The 22,485-nt window shown below is 32.4% G+C and overlaps 1 protein-coding gene across 1 annotated transcript in view; it reads right to left on the bottom strand.

Annotated features, from left to right (window-relative positions):
* LOC108361451 (organic cation transporter protein) overlaps positions 1-22,485 on the bottom strand; it is a 28,508-nt gene that overhangs the window by 1,406 nt on the left and 4,617 nt on the right. The window contains exon 3 of the mRNA XM_017614071.1: positions 72-694. Within this exon, the coding sequence (XP_017469560.1) occupies positions 72-694 (623 nt within the window). The remainder of the gene's footprint in view (positions 1-71; positions 695-22,485) is intronic.

The raw sequence follows: 22,485 nt of genomic DNA, 5'->3' as shown, positions 1-22,485 counted from the left end.
CGTCAAACAGTTATTTATTTACTACAGCACTTACATACATACATATTTTCGTTAAATCTTAAATGACAAACCTGAAATGCAATACCGCAAACGGTACGTTTGCTTGCGCCCACCAGCTCCATAGTCAGTACGAAACCACAAATGTAGGCGCCTGCCGAACCGAAAATGCCCAGAAAGAAGCGCGTTACCATAAAGGAGAAGTATTCGGGTATGAAAGCCACAGCAACACCAATAACTAACTGCAACAGCGCCGACCAGCAGAACACTGTTTTGCGTCCAATCTTATCGGCTAGGCCGCCCAAAGTCACAGCGCCGGTAAATACGCCCAACATGTAAACGGTCTGCATAATCGAACCAAGCCATCGGCGATCGCAAACGAAGTTCCAATCGATAGCACGTGAGTCCTTATAGTAGGTACGATCGTAGACATAGGATACGCAAGGCACCGTGTTATTCGCTGCATCGTACATGTGACAGTTATCGAGTTCACCGCTCGGTTTCAACGGTATGGCGGCGAGTATTTCGGAGGAGTTCCATGGTGTGTACGAGTAGCTGCTATTGTCTATGCCCTCAATGAAGCAACGGTGCTCTGGCACGGCAGCAACTGTGACTAGCGAGAGCATATGTAAACCGGCCGTTAGGCCAGAGAGTACGTGCAGAAAGAATTGTATAGCCTGGTAACGTCCAAACTCGCCTGGAAAATAGTATAATCGAAATGCATATAATTAGATTGTGTGGGAAAGAAGTATACTCTTGGTCTACAAGTTATAATTTATGATTTTTTTTTTTTAATTATAAGTTGTTGAATCTCTGAGGCTTTTCACAAGTACTATAGAGGTTTATGAAGGGTGCTGCAGATCTTTGGCAGCAATTATTTATGATATCGAGCGAGATTTGGTACTAAAGGCTTTGGCAAACCAGGGCTCAAATCATCACATAAAACCAGATTTTTCGGATTATAACATACGTGAACGTACTTTTTGTCCCATTCAGCTTATACTGCCTGACGTATCACGAAACTTTTTTTTGTATCGTTTTCGATCCGCGAACGGATGTTACGTTTCGAGCCCTGGTCTGATGCTGTGGGAGCTGCTAGGACGAAGAGGAGGTTGTAAGTGCGCCGAGCAACCTAGCTTTTCTATTCCTCGTCGTTCTGAGAAAATGAGACTGTCCTACGGCACCCTATGAGGGGATGTGTATTACTCCTTCCGCAATTTAAGGGTCAGTTCGCATAACAACTGAAGTCAGCTCATTATTCACAGTGTTATGGATATGCATCATTGCAAGCCGCCAAGTTTATCCGATTTTGACATCGTTGGACTTTTGTATGAGTGTTCAAAGTAATTATGCGAATAAACATGGAAATCCCCACATTCCGCTTAATTTTGGATTAAATATTAAGTGATCTTAAGGAGAGATCGTCTACCAGGCTTGAAAGCTTTACATAAATCATGCCAAGGGAGTGCTAATTGCTTCACTGAATGCCGTAGATCTTTGAAAGAGATAAAAACCTGGAAACCGGATTATTGATGGCAATTGCTAAGGCGAATTCATATTAGGTGCTAGCGGCGGCACAAAACAAAAAACTACACTAACAAGTTATACGTAAAAATCACAACATAGAAAATTTGCAATAAATACATGATTTTGACAAACAGTACAACCACAGCGAAAATCTAATTTCGCCGGTAACATCACCTTATATGGGTAATTGCCGACGATTTGGTAAAACAAGTTACGAACGTCCACACCTTTGCAGGAAATTACACGGGAGATACATCAATAGCCACCTTCAAACATTTTTTAGAGAATACGTGACTCAAAAAGCGGGCGAATGCTGGCAAACCAACAATTGCTTCAGCCCTATTTTGGGGTTTGTAAGTAAGTATTTCCTCTCCAACATAGAAAGTTTACAAATGAATAACTCCGAATTGAAAAAGTTTCCTAACTGAAAATTAATTATTTATTTGCACTCCCCTAGACTCAAAATTGTATGGGCTATAAAACTGCATACCCAGAAGTATTCTAAAGATTCAGATTAAAAATTTTTAAGTTTTGAAAACTTCCTAAATTTGTCACTTATATTTATATAGTCTTTGTCAAAGCTTTGACAATACTTTTATAGAAAAATTTAACTTAAGAAACATTGTGCTTTCATACGAATCGAAAATTTGAAATTTTTGTATAGAAAATTATGGGAAAATTTCACGGTATTCGTTTCGTACGAAAACACGAATACGCCCCTGTGAATATTTGTTTGGCTCACTGTATGAAAAATAAATATATAAGAGCTAATTTACTGCGTGGAAAAGTCGAGCATCAGAATTGTGTACATACATATGTACATACAGTGCTGTGCAAAACAAATGCAACAAATTAGTTAGATTAATGTTGTTGCTGTATATCTTTCAATAAACAGTTATGCAAAAATTTGATGATTTATTCTTAAATACCTAAAAGTGCTTTAAAATAAATATATTTCATTTGCCATTTATTGGCGAAAGCAATTGGTCCAGACTTGGTTGGCAAGAGTGCATAACAAAAGTATCAAATCAATATTTGGTATAGGAACCCATATTATTACACTGGTCTACAAATTTCAACTTAAAGCAGGGGGTGTATTTGTGTTTAGGGGTGCAGGAAAAATTGATCACAGAAAGAATTTAATCTTAAACGATCATAGAAAATTAATAATGCCAAGGTTTTAACAATATTAAAAGTCGCTGATTACGAATCTGCAGTTAAATTTTAAAAATTTAAGAAATTTATATGGTCGTTTAAGATGAAATTCTTTCTGCGATCAATTTTCCCTGGACTCCTAGACACAAATACACCCCCTGATCTAAGGGTGCATGCGATTAATTCGGCATAGGGCTCATTCGAAAGGGCACGATTTAGCCTTTAATTTCTGACATATACAAAGTTTGTAGCACGTCAGGGTTCAGCTCTACAATTTTTCGAAAATGTCCAAAAACGCTGTTTTTAGGGGTTTCAACCCCTTTTTTCTCGAAAACGTGACGTGATGGGAAGTTTTGGACCCCAGATTCGTGTTCAGCACGAAAAATCCGTTCGGAAACACCAGGTCCCGTCTTATTCGCAAAACCCTTGTAGACCAGTGTTATTAACCTCAGCAACTCTGAGGGGCACTAATACAAGTAAATAATCTTTGTTAGGAAGTGCAATGTTTTCCCGCTCATTTTTTAAGGCTTGGAACAGTTTATTCTGGGTTTTCTTCCCCAGTCAAAAAATAGGTTCATAATATTAAATATGTAATTCTGCCGCCTCCACGCTTAACGCACATTCTACAGTTCAGTGGATCAAGACGTTAACCTCCACTGCGCCGTACTGTGCACATCCCGTCTAATAAAAGTTTTTTATGAATAATTTTTAGACTGAATTTCGACGATTTCATCAAATTGGATCGTTTACAAGTGAAAGGCGTTTCTTTTTTTTTAAGAGCTGAATCAAAATTTTATATGATTAACTCCGACGGGATGTATATGTATGTGTGAGTATTTTCCATGTTTCTTTCAACAATCCACTCAAAGTACAAACAGTTCAATGGAGTGTGTCCCATTTTCAACGTAAATATGTGCAGACATATATACATCTCCATGCGATTTGTTTGCATATTGATTTGGCGGCCTAATTAAGACCAATCAACGCATTTTGTAAACTAAATTGTACAAACAGCCACTTGTAATACGCAAGTATTTTGGAAAAAATTGCCATCAATCTATGTTACGGATTCTAAATATGTACATGCATACATAGTACATACATATGTACTTACATCCACATATGTATAAAATTATTTTTATTTGTAAGTTATCGCTTGTACATACATTCATATTGCGATGTAGAGAGTATCTATCATTCTGACATACATATTTATGTACATACATTAGGGTGCACCACTAAAAAAGTTGCGGTTTTTCACCGGAAAAATATTGCGATTTACCGACCGATTTGAAAATTTCTCTAATTAGCTAATTGTTTTAAGTCCGTTTATACAATTTTTAAGTTAAAAATCGTCTATCATCTGATGTGCTTTTTGAGAAAAAATATTTTTCATTTATAAAAAACTACAATTTTGGAGATATTTTCAAATAGGTTTAGCTTATGTTAATCTTAATATTTTTCCCAAATATTTTGGCGGAAGTTTTAAAATATAATATATTTTATGTTCATATATACATAAAAACACTACCGATATATTTTTCTATTTTAATTTGAGAGTGATGCACCCTAATGCACATACATATATTTGGATTGTATTGTATGTATATACTATTGCCATTGAGAACATAAATCGAAACGCAAATATTCCAAATCAATTTAAGGCGTTTAAGTGTTTACTGTTTGCCATCGTAATTGATTGAATTGCAGCGGAGCATTCAATATTTAAGTGTTAGCAATTCTACATACAATTCGCTTTATAAAACGCTTGAATTCCATGGGAAAAATTGTTGCTTAATTATTTTATGTCAAGTTTTTAATTGCAAAGAAATGGCTAAATATTATAGGTGAATATAATGCGGAAAATTATTATTGTTTTTACGAACATTTGATTACTATTGTCGTCACTACTTAAATGGTGAATCCAACAATATCACGTCATTCAAATGTCACTGATAATATCACTGATTACAAATATATATGTATAAGATAATAAACTTTGATCCATATAATCCATATGATCCATACAAACGACTTCCAAAAAAGGCGGAGGTCATTAATTCGCCGGAGTATTTTTTTTATAAGTATATATTTTAACGTACAACGTTGGATCAAGTGAACCGATAACTATTTTACTCGGCAAGGTAATACCTCGAGAAGAAGAATATGGGCATAAATCACGGTATTCGAAACGACTGGCGTGCTTTATTGAACTATTTAAAGCATCGCTTGGGCGGCTACAAAGCCAATTAAAAAGAAGAAGAATAAACGATTAGATGCATCAGTGTCTGGACTGGATCAGACCTGTATTGTTGGTTGACCGATACTGCTTTAAGCAACAATACTTATGCCCAGTAATGGTTCTTTCATACCTCGGTCCGATACCACCATAAAAAAATTGGGTAGATAGATAGATATTAAAAGAGGTATGCACCGTAACCAGGTAGGTCTATTGTGCCCTCCACTCATCACAACACATCCGTTAGTCTCAAGGATTCCAGGAAGTCCAGGGCAGCCTTTGGAGGTAGGGAATATCAAAAATTGTGTAAATACTTCGCTCACCCACGACTGGGAGGCATCGAAAGGCTGCAGAGAGGCAAAACTCATATTGCCTTCCATCTCATCGACATGAAAAGAGCACAATGGGTCGGTGTGAATTCTGGATGCTGTTTCCTGCGCGATTTATTTTGTGCCTGGTTCCGATAAAAAAAAGATTGTTTTATAGGAACATCAATAGAACTGCAAGGGTAAAACATTTTTTACACAAACGCTGAGCAGGCTACATCTCCTAAATTTTAGTATTTCAAAAAAAGGTCCATCAGGAACTAAATTACTTCTTTGGTTAGCTTTGCGGAAATTCAGGCTAGACTTACTGGAAAGGTGCGGCACAGTGTCTGCGAGGGTTAGCCTTCTGTCGAGAGTCTCGTAGGGCTGATAGGAAAAAAAATTCAGCCTTTGAAAGATAAAATAAAGGGATTTTAAGAATAAATAGTAGTGTTTTTTTTCAAATAATAGTTACAAAGCACTTAGAAATTATTTAGTATTTTTTAGAGGAATTTTGTACATAAATTAGTTTTATATCTATATTATAAAATATTTTTCACTGTTGTTTTAGTTCCAACGACAACTATGTCGCAATTAGTTCACAATTTATCACTTTCTGGAGTCAAATGTCCCACCAGTCCCAATGGAATGACTCACATATGTATGTACCTACATACATAACTGTCGACTGTGGTGGCATTGTAAATTAATTAAAAAATTAAGAATTCTATTTTTAAATCAATTGCATTCTATGCAATCAATATCACACCAACAAAATATATGTAATCGAATGACTGTGTTTTTCAATTAAATATACTACTTTCGCAATTAATTGCAAGTGAAAGCAAAGGTTGTGCAAATGTCAATTTGCTATCAAAACTGCAAATCATTTATAAATATTATTTTCATTCAATCAAACGTGACGCTTTTGCCTTTAACAATTCGGAATAATTAAAATGTATTTAGAAAATTTATAAAGATTACTTTGCATATTTTCCACAAAATAAAAAGCCATTCGCTATAGTAGCAAATGAAAGTTCAATTTATTTGCTTATTGTTATGATTTTGTTTGAACCACAGAATGAACGTAAACAAATATGTATGTATGTAAAAGCATCGCATTTTATTTAAGAAACTAACTTGACCGCAAACTACATATATATTTTCTATTTTTCCATATAAACATGTAAATAAATTGAGTAATTAATGCGATTATTGAAAAATTGAAAGGAGAAAAACAAACACCCTAATGTTTGTAGTTGAAAAACATTGCGGTTTCAGTTAACCATTACCGCAAATATGTATTTGATTGTTATTAAATGCAAATTTCAAGTCAAGCTCATTATTCGCCAAAGTGAGCAGTAAGTCAACTGCGAGATAAGAAAAACTGTCAATCTGCCATCTGTTGAGTAAAAAAGCGTTGTAAAATGATTCATTAAACTTGTTTTTGAATTTAATTGTAAATGCACAAACACGTGCAGGCGTGAAAGCAAATTCATGTGCCTACATACATATATACATATCGTTAACTGTGAATACAGAAGGCCCTATCTAACTTGTTTTTCGTTACAGAATACTCATAAAACTTTTTAAAAATAAAAGTTATTCATTTGTTAAGTTCTTCTACCGACTTATCTACAAAGTAGAGATACCGATTCCATTTTTTTGTCGATTTTTTAGTTCCGATTCGAATTGTTGGGGGATCGGTCAAAAAAATTAGATTTTTTTCTCAGTTGATGCATAGGAAATTAAGGAAATTTTAATTTGAGGCTGGTACGAAAAAATTAAGGATGCTTGATACCTCCCATATATGGTATCGCTATCGTTTATTTCGCTGATAAAATGCCACAAATATTAAAAATACACCAACTAATTGGTTTTTTGCTCGGAACTGATTTAATATTACATCTAGCTGTAATTTAGAGTATTTACACTACTTTAGTAAAATTAAATTGAAAATAAAATTAAGGCATTTCAAAGCTGCAACTCTACAAGTCTGCAGGTCACTTGGTATAAGTTTATAACAAGTGAGTTGAGTTTTTTCACAAAGTTCTTTAAGAAACTATTGTTATTCATAAAAAACTCCATTTTTGGAGGTATTTTCAAATCGGTCCAGCTCGCTTAAGTTTTAAGATTTTTCCGAAATATTTTGGTAGACGTCTTAAAATATAATAAATCTTTTAATCCCGGCGGAAACCCGCAACTTTTTTTGGTGATGCAGTCTAATGTACATACATACATATATACACTTGTGGTCAGCTGAATAAGTTAAGTGACATTTTGACCAATTTTGGATATTTTCCTTTTTTCTATTTAATTTATATAGTTTTTTAATAAAAATCTAGCACATTACATAACCAGCATAACCACATAAATCCACAATTCAAACTTCGTACAAAAATTATGCATACAAATTCAACAAACTTTAACAATTAAGGGCTGTTTCCAGCTCCCAAGAAAAACGAAAAATTCATATAAAGCGACGCACAATGAATGGAAAAGAAATTTTCTTCTCTCAAAATTTCTTAAATCAGTTTGCAGCTGTTAAGAAAAAAAAAATGCTCGTATATTTACATATTTCTTCACAAGAAAATTTAGATTAGATTTAGATTTGCATATCTGAACACACGTGGAATATCACCATCGCTCTCGAGTGGAACATATAGGTAGCTTCTTACGCGGCTACCAACGGTACAGAATAAAATACTACTCTAGTTTAATCCAAAGCGGGCTTACTAATTTTATTTTGTAATTTATCATTTCTATTTTAAATAATGCGAGTGCACTCGACTGATATCCCTGTTTTATTCTTAAAGGGGCACAATTGCAGATAATTCACCATGACGTGGATCCTCAGCTACTTACCAGCAAATAATTTAGAGCTTAAGAGTCCGAAATTGGGGTGTCTCCACTGCTGCTGGGCATAAGAGATTTGGTAAATTGATTATGTAATAGCAATTTGAAAAAGAGTGATTAAAACATATTTAGGGCGATTTTAAATATGTAATACTATGTAAAACATAGCTTTCGTCATTGTGACCTTATCTGGCTTTAAAATAATCAATTACACTTCCTTCGTGTTGCTAGTAAACATACATACATACCAGCATATACACATTTGTATGTATCTACATTAGACTGGCCATAAAAAAAAAAAATGAAAGCGCTTCTTTTTTCGACGCTCTTGACTTTTTAGCTTTCATTATGGCTACAAACTATCCCCTGAAAATTTGGTGCAAAACTATTAACATTTAGAGGTCTCGCGTGGACGTTTCGTGCATCCGCCTCAAGGCTTAAAATTACTCTTCCTTCAATCCGTGGGCATACAAAATCCCTTTTCAAAGTCGCTGAACATGTTGGGCGATACAGTTTTTCAATATGGCACTTACATTTTGAGATATTACGAAAAAGTTTTTAGAAAACGAGAAAAAATCCGAAAATCAATCTTTCAAAGTTGATTATTTTTTAGAAAAAAATTTTGCAATTTTAATTAGTAATATTTATAGCCACAACTTTGACAAAAAAAGGACTCTACACAGATAATACTACGTTCATTTTATTTTGAGACATTACGAAAAAGTCTTAAAAAAAAGAGAAAAAAATTCTAAAATTTAAAAGTTGAAAACTCTTTAGGAAAAATTTACCACTAGTACTATTTAAAGCCACATCTTTGGCAAACAAACAGAGTCGTCGCAGAGAATATTGCATTCATTACTTCTCGAGATATCGAAGCAAACATATGTATACTAGGGCGGTTCAAAAAAAGTAAAGTCGGAATTTTAATGCTCTCAGCGACAATATTTCTGGTTCTCTTCAGGAGACTTCCAATAACAATACCCATCTGTTTATTTAACAATTTTTTAATACTAAAGTTTTTTATTGGTCTCCCATTGCATTTTTTGCGGTTTGTGTCGGAACTATAACATACAGTTACTATGAAAAAATTGTTAAATAGACAATTGGATATTATTATTGGAAGTTTCCTAAAGAGAACCAGAGTTTTCCGATCGCAAAATATTGATTTTCAAGAATTCTATAAAAATGTCGAGCGCTTTGAGCGACTTCTAAATATTTTGTGATTTCAAAATAAAAAATTTGGGTACATTTTTTTCGATATAGAATAATCCTAAGGGGTGAGAGCATTAAAATTCCGACTTTACTTTTTCACCACTTTTTTCACTTTTGGACCACCCTAATGTATATACCTACCACATATATTTGTTTCAAAATTTGTATTCTACTAAACATACATGTACATTCGTAAACACATATTGCTCATTTGCAAAACGACTGACATAACTGAAAAAATGGAATTTTTGAACAAATTATGTAATATTATTACTCGTTTTATTATGCTTCATATTGTGTAAAAATTTCGTGCTAAAATCATATGTAGTTTTCGCGTAAGAAGCAAATTTTCATCTCTTTTTGAGGACTTGGAGAGCAATTTTAAAACTTTAAACGCATCTCCTGAAAATTACCGTTTTTTTTTTACTAATGACAGTCTAATACTAAATGAGCCGTGCATATCGCTCATATACATACGTATGAGCATATATGTATGTATATATTTTATTTCACGCTCTAAATTAGTCTCATTGTCGGCACGCGCGTAAATTGGACAAGAGATCTTGAAACTAAATTATAAAAATTTAATTACAGTTTTAAACAATTTCAATTATTACTATAATTTGCAGACGTTGTATGTATGTAAACATGCGTACACCAGTATATACATACATATTAATGCATGCATGCCTATCGATTATAGATATTACGATTATTCAAATGTATGTATGGATATATCTAAATATATATTTTGTATCTACCATACTCCAATTACATTTGTAATCATGCACCTACATATGTACATATGTACTTTTGTATAATACGTATAATAAAGCTTTAGCTGCAGCACGTATGTACGTTCTTTTGTTTTGCACCTAAACAACCAAGACCTACTTTGAAGCATTGAGTAGAAATATAATCAATGATTGAACTAAGCGCCTATTAGTTGTTTTATTTCTGGTGAAGTTGATATATGTAAAATCAGGGACGTTGCAACGTTTTTTTTTTTCTTTTTGTTGTAATCGCATACTTTGTTCATATACATACAAATATTTTCTTCAGTCATCGAGGTCAGTACTTCTAACACATACGAAATATCGAACTCTAACATCTGAACGTCAATTTTTCATCACCTCTATACGTCTTTGGAACTCACATCCGACTAGACTAAGTTCATTAAGTAATGCACTGCATTTTAAAAAAGAATTAATCTCTTACTATACTAGAATTAATCTCTTACTATAGTAGTTTATAAGTTATTCAAATTAATATTTTTTTCTTTCTTCGTCCTGTTTTCTTTTCTTTTCCTTTTATTGTCATTCTTCAAACCTAATTATTAATTTCCCCAAATTTTGCTTACTTCAATATTACATATTTTCTATTCTTAGTTCATAGACTTAGTTATATATGCAATTTAAGATTAGAATATCAATCTGTATGATTTACTTACTTTATTTTTATCTTGACTGTCACTGTAAACTAATTTTGTTAAATTGTTGTGCTGGGAAAAAAAAACATCAAATAAATACAAATAAATACATATATCATTAAATATATACTGCATAACTATGACAGCCCAGAATTAAAATATTTTTAGCAGTAAATGCAGGGTTTTACATATTTTGCAAAAAATTCCTCTTTTTAGTTATTTATTGCACATATTTTAGTATATTTTGCAACAAATGCATGTTGTTTTTGCACATTTTTGCTTTGTTTGATTTATAACCGTTTAAATTTTCCTTTAATATTTTGCAAAAAATTCATCTGAATCACTTTATTAACCTTTAAATGTTTCTATTTATACAAGATACACAGGATTTCATAAAATTCTTTAATAACTAGACTGCCTAGAGCTTGAAAATGAAGGTACATATTAATGAGTTTTCTCTTTTGACAAAAATAATCTAACTGCCGATGAATAAAATTGCTCTGGAATTATTAAAAGTTTTTTTTGTTTTTTTTTTTAGGTTGTTGAGTTTTTTCCTTCCGTTAGTTAAATTTAAAAAATATATATATAATAAATATTAAAAAATAAAAAAATAAAAATAATCTAGTTGCCGATGACTCTTAGATTACACTGGAATTAATGAATTTTGTTTTTTGTTTTTTTTTTTACTTCTTGAGCTTTTTCTTCCGCTAATTCAATTATTAAAAAATAAATAAAAAATATAGAAACAATTTAAAAAAATAAAAAGTGTGGTGTTTTATTCCTGCAACTTCCTTGTGGTAGGCAAGTGTGGCAATTTACAGGCTATCAACAGTTTAAATTTTAAAAGATTTTTTAAAATTCACTTATCAATTTTAGTAAAATTAAATGAATTTTTCAAAACACTTTGACATAAAAGCCAACACTTCAAATTTTTGCTGCTTTGCGATGTACCACGGATAAAAAAAAATATATTTTTTCTGATTTTTTCACGTTTAAATAGTCAAGCAACAATTTTGGTCACTTTTACAGTCTTTGGCCCACTGCGCGTCAGAGAGAAAAACTAAAAGCGCAATTTTATTGAATTTGGCCCCTAGTTTCGCGAGTATATTGATTTTTTAACAAACACCGCATAAATCAAAGTTTCAGACTCTGTGCAAAAATTATGAAAATTCTGCCTTTTTCTAGCTTCTGCAAAATTTCTAGCTTTTTAAACAGCATCTTTAGAAAAAATTTTGGTATGCAGTTTTGTATCCCATTAACGTTTAGTATAATTTAGTTTAAATTTCAAGCAGCTAGGAATTACTATATATAGAAACTTTCATAAAAAATAATAAACATTAAATAAACTAAAGAAAAATAGCCAAAACTTGCTAAAATTTGGCGCCCTAGTTTTTATTTGGTTCATTGTATTTTACTTAAATAAAACATTTTCGCAATATTTAAAAAAATCAATTTGCTTGACAACATGTCAATAAAAAGTGGTTTTCAATTAATGTGCGTACCCACCAATCATTCACTTACAATGTTCGTAAGTTGAAAATGAAAATAAACAAATACATAAACTACAGCAGCTAGCATTGATTGGCGATCAATGTTAAATGTGATTATTGAGTGCGTAAATTACAATGAAACATTGCGACATTTGCGTTGCCCATAAATTGGACCAATTGTTGTAAATTAGCTAGCGATTTGAGAACAATTAAAATATAAACGACCTACGAAATTAGAGTGTAAACTCAATGACAATTGGACGGGTATGTTAGGTTAGTAAAAAAAAATTCGGCAACAAATTACTTTAAAATAGTACGTTAAGGAAGCAAACATTTGGAGCCGTTTTACAGCTCCAGCCAGCAAACAATCCAAAAATGGATCCAAGAAAAAAGAAAAAGGTGGATGAAATGCGGATTTTTGTCACTTTACAGTTTCCATTTTCGGATACTTTGACGATCCGGGTCATAAACCAGCTGTGTTCAAAATTTAATTTTCAAACAGGTGGCAACTCTTAAAAAAGCAGCCTATTTTCCGATCTAGGTCATAAACTATCTGCGTGCAAAATTTCATGCGAATTCGTTCAGACGTTTCCGTATATTAATTAAATTAAACTTTTCTAGCAGGTGGCAACTATTAAGAAAAGTAGCCTATTTTCGAACCCAGGTCATAGGCTATCCGTGTGCAAAATTTCATGCAAATTAGCTCAGTCATTTCCGCGTATTAAATTAATTAAACTTTTTTAACAGGTGGCAACTCTTTAAAAAAAAGATTGTCCAATCTGGGCCATAGGCTATCTGTGTACCCAATTCCATGCAAATCCGCGTGATTCCCAAACATCCAAACATACAAACTTTCACATTTATAATATTAAGTAGGAGTAGGATGTATGTATGTATGCACCTGTGTGCTTTTCCATGTTTTGAACATCGTGTTAGCTTAAATGGCATATGTGTGTTTATATGTAGATAGTATGTATTTGTAAGTATTTGTTAATAACCGAATGAAGCAATTAAATTTTTGCATTAACTTTGACGCTTTTATTAATCTTTATTGCCTTTTTTGAATTTGAAAAGCCTACACTTGAGTAAGTCTATGATTCAAGCATGAGCGCATTCATGTAATGGTGTATGTAACATACGTATATACACGAAATTGTATTAATTGGCATATTTTTAATTGAAGTCCGGACGAATAATGAATTTTAAACATTTCTTGTAATTAATATTGTTAATATCTACTCGTGGTATGGTTACTATGTAGCCATAATCAGGAAAATTTGTTTAAGAGTGTGTGAGTCGATGTTCTGGGATATTGTCATTTACATAATACATTCTTTGGCTTACATAATAAACCATTACTTGAGTATCAATAAATTGAATACTTATACATTTCAATTTGAAAAAAACCCGGTTCCCGATTTTGAAATTAAGAACCGCTAAAACAGTTTTGTTTTAGGTAGTTTTCACACTATGAAAATTCTTATGTTGATATGAAGTCATGACCAAAAATTGCAATTAAACTGTTAACAGTAAATATTGATTTGACGTTACGTTTAATATCCATAGAAAAAAAATAACTCGATTTTCGAAACGACCGAGCAATTCTACATAGGAATTGGATAGTGGCATCCACAGAACATTTTTGCTGTAAACCAGTGTAACCTAGGAAATTTCGAAAAACTCGAAAACTATTATTGAGAGGTCAAGATTTGTAAGAAATGAAAAAAAACCGGCGTGTTCGATAAAAGCATGCGGTTTATTCGATATGCGAAAAATCGAAATTTCAAAAAAAAAGCCGCGTATAGATATGCAAAAAAAAACCCCGGTGCAAACCGGTTTTTCTAAAACCTTTTCAATCACCCTAATACTCATATATGCATATGGAAGTTTGTATGCAGTGTTTACGAAAGGCCAGTTACAAATAATTTTTTAACAATTACGTACAACCCTAAAGCATTTCCACTGCAATGCCGTACGAAATAAATGAAATACATATGTATGTATTTATGATTACGGCTAGTGCCTTTACTAGCGAATGGATATATCAGTATTCTCAAATACTACCCATTTATCAGTATCAAGTGCATTTGCTTGCATGTATGGTTTACTATTTGATACTTATGGCTAAGATATGTACTAATTTTTATGTAACTATGTAAATACAACACTTTGATGGCAGTTTGGAAAGTTAATGCATTTTTCTATTTCTATTTCACACAACATGCAACACTGCTCGTGTCAACCAACCACTAGTCATTCTGTTTATATTGGACAATCATTGAAAGCAGCAGACCACCCTGTGAATTTCGTAGAAAATGGGCTACGAATTGCAATCCCATCCCGTACATACTCTTGGTTAAGCCCCCTCCAACTATCTCCTGTTTCTATGCCTGAAGAAATGTATGTACATATTTACGTATGTAGTTAACTATAATTTCATTTAAGTACTGGGTAGTATAAAAAATGTAGTCCTATAACCACTAAGTAAATGCACAAAATAAACTTCAGATAAGAATGTAAGTATACATATAAGTAACTTTATAAGTTTGGGTTTGTCTATCAAATGAGAAAATATAGAAATACTTAAGATTGCTAGTGCTCACATTTCCGCCTTCATGTCTAAATAAAATAAATATGTATCTATATGTATAAGCAGTTATGTACATACATAGAATTACAATTTTCTAAGTGCACACTAACATACATACATACAAAAATACCTTACCAGGTATTCCGCTTTAGCTGATAATTCGTCTATTGTTGCTAGCAAATAGACACCTTTGCGATCGTTCTTCCAACTGATAAGACGGAACACCTTTCTGACATAATTTAAGTCAAATAGCTTACTAAATATATGCTAATTATAATAATGGCATTAATGCAAGTACACGTATCGTCGGCTGAGCGGAAGATCGACCTATCTCGGCTGCCGCCTCGAAAATGCCTTATCTGAATGTAAATTCAATATATCGGTAGGTGGAGGACCCATGAAGCAGTTAATATTCAAATGTCCTTCCTATTCCTTACGGCTAAGGATGAAGATTGGGTTTTGCCCATAAGTAAGGCTATTAATTGTTAAGAACTGGGGAGCATCGTAGCCACTGCTGAGAGATAGGGTCTTTGATAAAACTCGAAGTCAGTCGAACCTCTTATACCTGCTTATACAGCTGCATTGCTATTTAGTTGACATGAATCATCGACCCAAAAAAATTAAATTTTTTTTGCCATTTCCAAGTTGGATATGAAAGCAAATCGGATGGGTTTAGTCGTACATAAATGGGGATAAGACGATGCAAATTGTTAACGCTTGCCTGCCTCCGTTCTCACGTCACTATTGACAGTTGTAATTTCGAAACGGTACAGTACTTCTTTATATAGCAACCAGTATTAACACCGAACCACTCTTGCCACTAAGTGCTGCCTTGGGGTGAGAAGGCAACTACCACACTCTATAAATTACTCGCCATCCTCGCACTGGTATAGTTGAGGAGGCGTTTAAAGTATTCGACAAAAAAGGACACAAACGTTCTAACCCAGAAAATATTTAAATCAAAATAGCATAGACGGTTACTGCGTCGATCAAGAAGAAGAGGAAGACATATCTACATATATCATATGTATGTATACCTTTGTAAATATACATACACATATTCATACATACATACCCTGCAGTAATAAGGCGGCCAATTTTGCGCAAAGGAACAGTACTTCACTGGTTAATATTTGATTGGTCAGAACTGGACATTTGCTTGCATCGAAAATGTCAGCTTTCGACCAGTCCCCAAGGAATCGGTCTACCACATTTACATGCGTAGCTGTAGCTCAGTGCTTGCCACTATTTGTTAGGTTTCAGGAGGATCCGGATACAAATGCCGTCCGAGGCAACATGGTTATAAATTTATAAAATATTTTTTTTGTTTCTGAAATATAAAAAAGCATCTGTGAAGTGCAGAACGCAATCGTACTCCAACGAAAAAATCTCCAACGACACGCCAATGCAAAAAATGGATGCTGAAACCATTGACAGGGGAATTATGAGGGACTAGTGCTGGTAACAATACGAACTATCTGAGGGCTAACCTAGGGTGATTCTGAATTCCTGCAGGGGATATGGTGCTTACATATTTACGTTATAGTATGTATGTATACAAACCTTAATATCGCGACACCTCAACAGAAACTATATATTTTCAAAACCTACACTTACGCTTCTATGTGTAAATGTTTTAGCAATGAAATTAGTTAATTAAAATTGCAAATCAATTAGAAAAGGCCAAACAAACGGTTCACTTTTACACAACAATGCACATGCCAGCTTATGCTTCAATACATACTACGCCATCATTTGACACCAAGTACTATGTATGTATGTACATACATTGTAACTACTGACATTAGACCGGATTAGAAAAAAAAACATCTCCGTACACCGCTAAGTGTACAGTATTTTTCAAAGCAAATTCGAAAAAACATTTTGTTACCGAACGTACATATGTATTTTTTGTCATATCTTCGGCACTTACAGTCGGATCTTAAATTATGATATACAGATTTTTGTTCTAAAGTTCATTGATGTCAAGTAACGCGCTATAGTACTTACCCACCAGATCTCAGTTCATATCACCCTCTTTAATGCATTACTCTAATGCATCACCCTAAGGTACCACCCTAATGTCAGTAAATTAAAGCTTACCAAAAATCATCTAACTTTCGCTAAGAAAGTTTTTGATTATTCCGTTACAACTATTTAAAAAACAAAATTTTTTTAGAATGTAAGGGAACTTTTTTATATTCGCTTCAAAGGTAAGACGGTATAATGTACATAACTATATGTATGGATGTGTATAGTCGTACATGCCTACATACTAGGTTTTTTGCGAATATGGACTTTTAGACATTCGCGTATGCGAACGTCAAGCCTTTTTAAGAAATAATTTCTGTAATTAGGCAATTGAAGAAATGGAAAAGTTATTCACTTTTAAAATTTTTTATTTTATTTAGTACTTGAGTTTAAAAATTGGAGCATTATATTTAATAAGAAGTAATTTTTAAGCAAAAAACCAACCCGACTTTAATTCTCATATAAAAATTTAAGATCGGATTAAACCAAGTTAGTATGGGACCATCTTTCCTTAAAAAAAAAAAATTATAGAAATCGGTTAACGGGTTCAAAGGTATGCGGTAACATACATAAAAGAAAATGGTTAAAAAGTAATGTTGCTAAATTTTCAGCTCTCAGCCTGTTTCTTAAAGGATAGTAAATGAAACCTGCGCCACTAAACAACTGTTCGCTCTGATTACTACTGGTTGAAAAATAAACACTTTTCAATAGGAGTTTTACATGCACTTTTTATAGTGTACAATTTGTCATTTTCTTTTCCAGTTTTACGTTTTATCAGTGCACTTGCGTAACATTCGTAATCGCAAAAACTCCGCATTGATTATTGTGAATGCGAATGTTAAAGTAATTGCGGAAGGTCCGCGGTTTCGAATGCGAATATTCGTAACGACCTTGCTACATACATATATACATCCATATGCCTGCCTTAAGCTGCCTACAAAAATGAGTATATCCGGGCAAATGCATACATATTGATTATTCTTTACGTAAATACATACAAATGATTGTACATTAGGGTGGCCCAAAAATGAGTGTGAAAAAGTAAAGTCGGAAATTTAATGCTCCTACGCCTAGGATTGTTCTATATATGTATATCGACAAAATTTCGAAATTAAAAAAATTTTAAGTAGTCACTCAAAGTGCTCAAAGTTTTCCATGTATTTTATATGCGTGGAAATGGTATGTAATTCTCGATTGGAAAACTCTGTATCTCTTCAGGAGACTTCCAATAATAATGCCCAATTGTTTATTTTAACATTTTTTAATACCATTTGTTTTTGTTATTTTAATACCAGCGATTTTCTATGGGTCCTTCATTGCGCTTTTTGGGGTCTTTGGGGGACCTATAAAAAATAATTAATATTAAAACAGGTTAAATAAACAATCGGGTATTGTTATAGGAAGTCTCCCGAAGAGAACCACAGTTTTCATATCGAAAAATATTGATTTTCAAGAATTCTACATCACTTCCACGAAATTTGTTCCCCTTTATAAAATGCATGGAAAACTTTGAGTGCTGTGAGCGACCTCTAAATATTTTTTTATTTCAAAATATAAAAACAACAGTATATTTTTTCGGTTAGAGCATTAAAATTCCGACGTTACTTTGTTTGGATCACCCTAATGTACATATACGCGCACCTACTGAAATGAGATACTCACATACATACATACATTTGTATTCATTTTCCATAAGCATTTTAATTGCTGAGACGATCGCGCCAAATATGTGCAATAAAATCGCAAAAGGCGAGACTGTTGTGAAAGCGTCGCTTCTGGGTGTATAAAGGTTGAATAACATTTAAATTGTAGCTGACGATTGGAATTTTCTAAAATTCATTTAATCGATATACCTAAACGTAAAGAAGTACTCAATTAAAAGTAGAACGGATGTTTGTAGCCTGACAGATTTTAATTGTTGCAGTATTATTACACATACTACATACATACATATGTATGTATGCATTCGCATATAAATTTGTATGCATTTGCATATACATACATACGTATGTGTGCATAAAGTACATCCGCATATTTATAAATATACATACAGCTCTAGCAATCTTATAAGCTTAAGCTCAACATTTGTTTTAAGAATGGTTTGGCCTTTCAACGTATGTACATATGTATATATAATTACTCTTCACCTTGAAAATTTGAAGTATCATAAGGGTGATTTGAATTGAAAATCACAAGTGAGTTGGATTAAGTAATTACATATTGGCTTCATAAAACTTTTATAAAGATTCGTGTATTTAGTAATTAAAGATATGTAATAAAATGAGATTTTTTTCAAATTTATTTTCGGGAAAATACCTATAATACTCCTATGTATGCAAAGGGTTCGATTATTCGAAAATTTTGAGATATGACCCCAAACCTATACAAATACTAAGGAACACAGTATTAAGATGTCGCAATCTCCATACAAAATTTGTACTATAGTGAAAGGGTTGACGAAAAATTTAAGATATCATTCAGGCCAGAACCGATTTTTATTTCCAGTGCCCTTTATTTACAACGTCAATATTTTTCACTTATTATTTTCAAGCTTTATGATTTGATTTGAAAGCATGTAAACGTTTGGTGAGACGTACTAATGTAATAGTAGCATGAGTCTATGTACATATGTAGTATATGTATCTCAATTTATTATCATTCAACTTATTTTTAGATTACTTATTTTAAAGCGAATAAACAAGTTTATGACGGTCACGTTGTCAACTTTTTTCTTAAAAGTCGCAGGGGATTTCTGTGATCCCACGAATCTAGTTAGCATTTGAAAAAAATGTATAATTAAGAAGTTGTAATTAATTATCTACTAAAAGGTTTTTACATGTTTAAATAGACTTAAAATTATTATGAAATTTTTCCTAGACTAAAACCAAGTTTAATAGTTAAAGCAGGTGATTCCTATAAAAAAAAAATTAAATTCAAAACCAAAACGAGCCCCGTTTAATGAAAAATCTCACATTGCTGAGTGAAAAGTGCTAAATAGCTTAACAATAAATACATACTTACAAGAATGTTGAAAAACCCGCATTTTTATTACTATTCTAGAAAATATTACTTATGAAAGTGCAGGGTGCTGGCATATGATCCGTTAATTGGGTCAGATAATACCCTGTTAGAAATATATATATATTTTTGTTTTTATGAAAATTCCTTGAATTTTTGGCACACTTGTTAAAACAAATGAAAATGAAAAATGTTCATGTTTTTTATGCACCATACAAAGCACATGACGTATATAGTACATATGTATGTATGTTCGACAGATGATACAGATTTCGGAAATTTTCCTACACATATATATGAGAAAAAAATCTATTATGTTTGTCAATACCTCTGTGTTTCCACAAAATTATCAATAGCTTAACTAATTAATTGTTTTTTATGCTAAGCAGGTGAAAATGAAATAAAGCATTTGTTTGTGAATATGTAGAACACTAGTATAAATTCTCGTGTAAATTCCGCTTGTTTACACGGACCAAGAAGGAAGTAATAAAATGCCCATTAGCACATGTACTCACATACATATGTATGTATTGCGGGCGATGACTTGAGATGATTTCGCGAATTTTATGAACAAATTGATATGGAACAAGTACATATGTATGTATTTATTTTAGATTCAGAAAAGTCTCAGAATTCTGATTTTTAACACTCCTTATGAGCTCAAAAATGAGTCAGAAAAAAATATACTTACCTTCTTAAAAGGGCACGCTAATATGAGTCCAAGTTAGGAGTCCTATTAGAGTCTGAAAGGATTCAGTCTTGTTGACTAGTCTCAGGATCATATTTATTACGAAAGAAAGACTCAGTTTAAACTCATAAAACTTTAAACTGAGCACTTAGGAAATTTTTTAAATGGTATATGTATAGGAATTCGTATGCAAAAAAAAAACAAAAAAAAAATAGTTAAGTATGGGGAAAGGACCCCTGTATCTATTGAGTAAAAATTGTATTCCATATCAGTTTATATGACTTATAACAGAACCAGTGTTGCCAAGTTTGTTAGAATATTTTTCTAAATTTTAATTTTAGTGGAATGGTAGACACGTTTTCCATTTGGTAGATTTTGGTAGAAAATTTTATTGTCTTAATTCATTTCAATGAAACGGCAAGTATAAGTGGAATGGCGCTAACATATTTTAAATTAATAATTATGCAAAATGGTTTAGCTTGACAAACAAATAATTTACATTTAATTTTTTTTTCCTTTAGCTTAATTCGATTCTCTACAAAAAGGTGCATATACCAAATTATGTAGGACTAAAACTTTCGAAGGTACTTGCTATTTTATTAAAAAAAAACAATGTGCTAGTTAATGCATTTATTAATTTTTATTTTTGGAGCACATTGAACTTTGATAGACTTGGGCGAGCCTAAGATATTGACCAAAAATTTTAATCTTTTACACAGATTGTGTTTATGTGTTATGTTAATGAACCATATTTTTGCTATTACCAATCAAAAAATCGGATTTTCGGCCCACGCTAATGTACATGCATCTCTTAATAATCTCAATAGTGCTATTGATCCGCATAAGTAGAACACACCACATTCGCATGATGAGAACAGAAGCTGATAGAATCTATCGAAGGAAGCACGACAAATTTTCTCTCCACTTGAAATCTTCACTTAAGAAAACCAAAAAAAAAAAAAAAAAAAAAGCAATTATGTTATGTTCCATCTTTAATTATTAACTCATACAAAGCTAAGTGTATGTACATACTAATACAAGATCATAATCGACCTCTTTAATATTTGAATTTAAACATTCCAAAAAAAAAAAAAAAAGTGGACTAACTTTTTCGGTTTATGTTCTGGGGACTTAAACGTTAATATCTGATAAATACATAAAACACAAGTGGGTTTTAAATATCTGCAAAATATTTGCTGACCTAAAAATATAGAGGGGACAACAGAAATCTTTGGCAAGCATAAGATAACGGGAACCTTAAATAATACATACTTCAAGATTAGATATTATCTTGCGATAACACCACCAGCAAAAAGTCTGTTTACAATATAACTAACTAATACAAAACGCATGATTTGTATGGATATACTGCATGCTACATTACCGCCAAAGGCAAACATTACTCGCAGATCTGTCGTTGTCATGTATTTATTTATGTATGTACCTTTTTCTGTTCTCATTCTGATAAGCGCGGTGAGCCAAAGTCAGCTGCGAAGCAAACAAATACCAGCAACTTACGGCTTCGGCTTCAAGCATTGTCATCAGCAATTTTACTATACAATTCAACTGATAAGCTTGGCACAAACAAAATATATATGTACATAAGTATGTAGTACATACGTTTGTATTTATAAAAAAAAATTCCGAAATACATTTTATTGGCTTATCTCTGGCGAATACGTTGCTCGTCTTTACTCAATTAAATATTTCTGTATTTTTCTTTCGTGTGACAATGGAAATGTGCAGATAATTAGAGGATCAATTGAATAGGTGATAGAAAATTATTAGAAGATAAACATATGTATGTATGCAAAGATATGCATTGACTTAAATTGTAATAAATAATACGTTAAAATTACTTTTTTAAAAATGTTAAAGGAGTTCGAGGTTTATGGTAAATTGTAGTAGGTATTAATATTAGGAATCTATGTATTTGATTTGTGATCTG

The sequence above is a fragment of the Rhagoletis zephyria genome, unplaced genomic scaffold, assembly GCF_001687245.7.
Source record: "Rhagoletis zephyria isolate East Lansing unplaced genomic scaffold, Rhagoletis_zephyria_1.1 Rzeph_scaffold_00764, whole genome shotgun sequence".
In the NCBI taxonomy this organism is placed as follows: Eukaryota; Metazoa; Arthropoda; class Insecta; order Diptera; family Tephritidae; genus Rhagoletis; species Rhagoletis zephyria.
Note: the sequence above shows the minus strand (reverse complement) of the source record. Positions and strands in the feature narration are given on the sequence as shown.